At 28.4% G+C, this 5,090-nt stretch overlaps 1 protein-coding gene across 1 annotated transcript; it reads left to right on the top strand.

The window, feature by feature from the left end:
* The first annotated feature begins 1,950 nt into the window (after positions 1-1,950).
* On the top strand, positions 1,951-4,658 carry LOC101501449 (uncharacterized). The gene is made up of 4 exons (XM_004512719.4): positions 1,951-2,240; positions 2,873-2,955; positions 3,988-4,043; positions 4,333-4,658. Exons 1-4 carry the CDS (start codon positions 2,069-2,071, stop codon positions 4,409-4,411), a joined length of 390 nt encoding a protein of 129 aa, XP_004512776.1. The 5' UTR covers positions 1,951-2,068; the 3' UTR covers positions 4,412-4,658.
* Positions 4,659-5,090: the final 432 nt, after the last annotated feature.

The raw sequence follows: 5,090 nt of genomic DNA, 5'->3' as shown, positions 1-5,090 counted from the left end.
TTCGGCAGGTTGTTTTCATTTTAATTTTTTTTAATTTTTATGGTTTATTCGGGCTACATGCGTTTTTTTACTGGGCTATTTTGGGTTAGACTTAAAAACTGACAAAATTTATAGTTTCTCTTTTCGCAGTAAAAGTTTTTAGGCATTTGAAAAATTATAAACAATTACGTTGATGATTTTTTACGTAGTTACGATAAAAATCAAATATAATTAATAATTTAACGTTTGTGATTGATTGACAATTTTTATAAAATTTATTAATCGTATATATAAATTAAATTATTTTTAAAAGTTTTTAAAATCTATTTTTTCTCTCTCGTTATTTTGACTCTCTTGAATTAATCAATGGGACGAGATTTGTCTCGATTGAATTCAACGGTGTAAATATTAAATAGTAAATTTTTATACTTGATTGATCAATCTCAAAGCATAAAATATATATATTTTTAGGTTTAATTGCAGTTTTGGTCCCTCTATTTTAGCTGAATCGCGGAAGTAGTCCCTCAGTTTTGGTCCCCAAAACAGAATTTTAGTCCTAAACTTGATGAAATTTCATTTTTTAAAGCTGTACTACACCATTTATGATCATATATTTCAAGTACAATTGTTGCAAATGAGATCTTGAGGCATGATGTGGCTTAAATAAAAGCAAAAAAAATGAAATTTCATCAAGTTTTGGACCAAAATTCTGTTTGAGGGACCAAAACTGGGGAGAAATAAAATGGAAGGATTACTTTTGGGATTCAGCTAAAATAGGGGAGACTAAAACTGCAATTAAACATTTTTTTTAAAGATTTGTTTTATACCTTGGACCAATTTGGAGGTGTAAAACTCCTAAAAAAATTTGAATAAATATTTACATATCTAAATTGATTAATCTAAATAGGGTAAAATCATTATAAAAAAAAAATTAGCTTTAGGATTTTTAATGATGCATGAGATGAGAGGAGAAATCTTCAAGAATTTGAGTCAGAAATTTGAAGTCTAAACCCTTCATTTTATTGGATTTGACATATTGACATATGTAAACTAGCCCATTTTAATATATTTAGAGGATGATATAAAGTGTACGATAAAAAAACGTCATACTATTGACAAAGTACAAAGATGTGACAAAGACTAACGAAAATAAAAAAAAAAGATAAAGATAAGAATGATTATGATATAATAACACAAGTCTCATGATCATTATTTGTTAAAAAGTATCTATATTGATATGCTAATGTCTTTATCATTTAAGTACTTGTATTGTTATCCATATTTTGACTATGATAATTAATAGTTAACAAAATATCATTGTTTTGATTTTTTTTTTTAAAAATCACTCAAAGATCTTAAAAATTGAATGGTAAAATATTACAAACCAGCTTATCTAACTGAATCTAACATTTAAAACATATTAATTGATTAACTATCAAAATAATAAATTCATAAGTTTTCTTTGACAAAATAGACTCATAAACTTGCAAGTCATATTCTCGTATCTGTTAATTATAGTTACATTATTAATGTTAATACACAAATACATGTTAATTTACTCCATCAATAAGTTAGAATATTTGAAAAAAAGTCTTGTATACATAATATTACTTTGGGGCTGCTTATAATTTAAAACCCTAAAAGATTGGTCCAAGATGGACCAGACTAATTATAGGCATTAATATACTATTGAAAAATCCAATAGTAGAATCAAGAATTCATAGGTTACCTGTTGAGAATATATAAATTTCTTTATCTTTTAAAACATTTATAAAATTTTTTATTTTTTTTATTTTTTTCTCTCGTTTATGTCATTAAATATAAATTTTTGACAAAATGTGGAGGGTGTATAAGTAAAAGATGGGGGTGTTTCTAGCAATTCTCATATTACTATGCCAATTGGATTGCTTAGCCCATAAGAAAAGTATCAAGAAAAAAAAAACATTACAACAAAATCAAAAACCATTGACTCACATAATTGATTCTCAGATTTCAGACACAACAGAGAACACACCGAACGATAATCACAAAGAAAGAAACAAAGCACACCGTTTTGCATCACAGTGATTCAGTTCTTTTCGCATAAGAAATGGCGTTGCAGTGGATGATACTATCCTATGTGGTTGCTCTTGAAGCTGTTGTAGCAATTCTTGTAACCCTTCCTTCACCAAAGCTTTTGAGGAACCGTTTAACCTCTCTCATTTCACTCGTTCTTCAACCTGCACTTTTCATTATACCCTTTGCTGGGTTTCAGCTCCTTGGTAATCTTTTCTTGTTTTTCTGTGTTTTTTCTGTAATGGGTCTCTTTAATTTCGTGTTAAAATAGCTTGGTTTGCCTCAAAATGTGAACTTTTTTACTTTTGGGTTAATGGGTGTGTCTCAAATTGTTCCAATTTGTGAACTTTTGGGGGTTTAGGGTTGATTAACCATCTGGGTATGTGGATGATAGTGTAAATTTTGAATCTTGTTCAATTTGGGTTGGATTGTGTAATTGACTAATTGTGTTGGTAGCTAGATTCAGAAGTTGATGGATATATGCCTCAAAATCTTTCCTTTTTTCATTTTTGGGTTGGTGGTTGTGCAATAAATTGTTCCAAATTATGAACTTTTTGTGGTTTAGGGATTATTAATCATCTGGGTATGTGGCTGAGAGTGTAAATTATGAATCTTTTTCAATTTGGGATGGATTGTGTTGGTGGCTAGATTCAGAAGTTGAAAAGTGCTTTGGACTTTGGAGGGTTTTATTTTTGTATTTTTTATTTTTATTTTCTCTTTGTTGTTGTTGAATTTGTGGTATTAGTTCACTTTCTGAGGTGATCTATAGGGTACTTGTGTGGGATCTATTATTGGTAATCCTGAATTTTGGATTTGTGTATTGTTTTTTATTTTGCAGATATATATTGGAAGAATGAGCATAGGTTGATGTGTACCTCTGATGTTTGTACTGCTGCGGAGAGAGATCGATATGAGAAAGCTGTAAGTAATTTTTTCTAATGTCAAAGTAGCTTATTTGAAGTATTCATAGTTTGTACTTTGTAAATTGATTGTTGTCACTGTACTTCATGTGCTAAATTAACTTTTGATGATGATAGACGACACTAAGTGTTTATTTGGTGCTGCGGTGCCAAAACTGATTTTGAATGAATTGATTTTGTATAATAGAATTTGACTAAAAGTGAGTTGAGTGCACAATGATTTATGTTTGGATACATCTATGTAAAAGTGAGTTGAATAATAAGTTTGAAGCTAAAAATCAATTGTATGTTGAGCCAAAAACTCCAAATTATAGCTTCAAATTAGAATTGATTATGGTGGGAAAATCAATTATACTCAGATATATCTAAACATGTCAAAATTAATTGTACACCTGTAGAATCAATTTACATCATGTAAAAGGAGACCAAACATACAAGCTTGAATTAATGATTTGAAGTATCTCAGTTTAAAATTTAAGACAACTTTATGATTATGGAATGCAATTAAAACTTTGAAAGCAAATGGTAATAAAGGTTTTGGCAGCATGGTTTACATTCTTTGCAAGTTTCAACTTTGATTCACCATGGATTGAATTGTAAAGGATTTCATGGACTTCCAGCTGTCATCATTGTTTTAATCCAGACTTTGATGATTCAAATGTTACAAAATTTCTAATAGGAAGCACCAAAATCAATTGTAATTATACTGTTATTATTTTCATTTTTACATCCCCCATGTGCCTAATTAATTGGAGAAAAAAACAAAGGAAAAAAGTCATGTAATTGCTTGGTTTGATGGTAACATTTACATAGTAAATAAGATGAATCTAGAATATGCGACTTCGTCAGTATTAAGTTTTGTTTCCAAAATGTTGTTTGTTGTTGATTTCAATCGTACTATGTGAATCTCTACAACTGTGCCATCTCGGTATTTTATATTCATCACATTGCATGACTCGTGCTTGAGCTTCATGGTGCTTGAGCTTCATGCTTCATTGACAATTAATTGTTTTCTTCTTTCTTTCTTTCTCAGATATACAAATCTCAGAGGAATGTGATACTGTGTATTTCAGCATGCATTCTCTACTGGTAAAGTGAATTTCGGTATCTTTTTGGAATGGAATGAACCACTGTTGTCAAATAGCGGCTATAGCTGCACTATATCATTGCAGAATTTGAACAAATTGTTATTGTTCAGCGATATACTATTTAGTACAAAATGTTGTCAAATAGTGGCTACATTGGCGCTATAGCATTGTAGCATTGCAAAATTTGAACAAACTGCTATTTCCTGCAATCTGCTATTGACAACACTGGAATGAACATAATTTTTTCCCTTATTTTGTAACTAAATAAAAGCATATGTTTATCGTGACAGGTGTATATACCGCGTTTGCAAGTTTCAGAAGGATATTCAAAGTATGGAGGAAGTTGAGAAGAGATACAAGTCGAAGTAGTTTCATTTTACAAATCTATATTGTCATGATGGTTAGTGGAAGAGAACTTTTGAAGGATCTTTAGTTGAGTTTTACTTGTATGAACATGTCACTACTGTGTATGTACCAAAGTTGTGTTGTATGGCACAGACTCATCATTCAGATCTATGTTTTAATTTTCTATTTTGTTATTGTTGTTGTTTGACTTGTGTGTAGTTTAATGACTTAACCTATATATATAGGGGAAATAATTTTATATTTGCTTTAATTATGATCTTCATCTATTTAAGTAAAAAAGAAGATTAAGGTTATGTATAAGATTTTTTTATAATAAAAGATAAAATAAAGCATAATATTATGACATGACATAATGATACACGAGAATGTTTCTATATAGATGATCATTTTTCAATGCTTTTTTTTTTTTACAAATATAAATATATATGTATAAGATATTTTTATAATAAATAAAATAAAATAAAACTATGTTTATATAAAATAAAACTATCATAGAAAAATTATGAAAATAAGTAGAAAATAATTTATGAATATATCATTATTTGTTTTTATAAGTTTTGACAAATTATCTTACAAGTATTTATATTAATAGATAAATTTAAATAAGTCAATATAAATAAATCTTATATGATGTCATTCTTTAATTGTAGATAGAAAAACGAAATTTAAGATAAATAGATTA

The sequence above is a fragment of the Cicer arietinum genome, chromosome 8 (genome assembly GCF_000331145.2).
Source record: "Cicer arietinum cultivar CDC Frontier isolate Library 1 chromosome 8, Cicar.CDCFrontier_v2.0, whole genome shotgun sequence".
Taxonomy (NCBI): domain Eukaryota; kingdom Viridiplantae; phylum Streptophyta; class Magnoliopsida; order Fabales; family Fabaceae; genus Cicer; species Cicer arietinum.
This window is presented reverse-complemented; position numbering and strand designations above follow the sequence as displayed.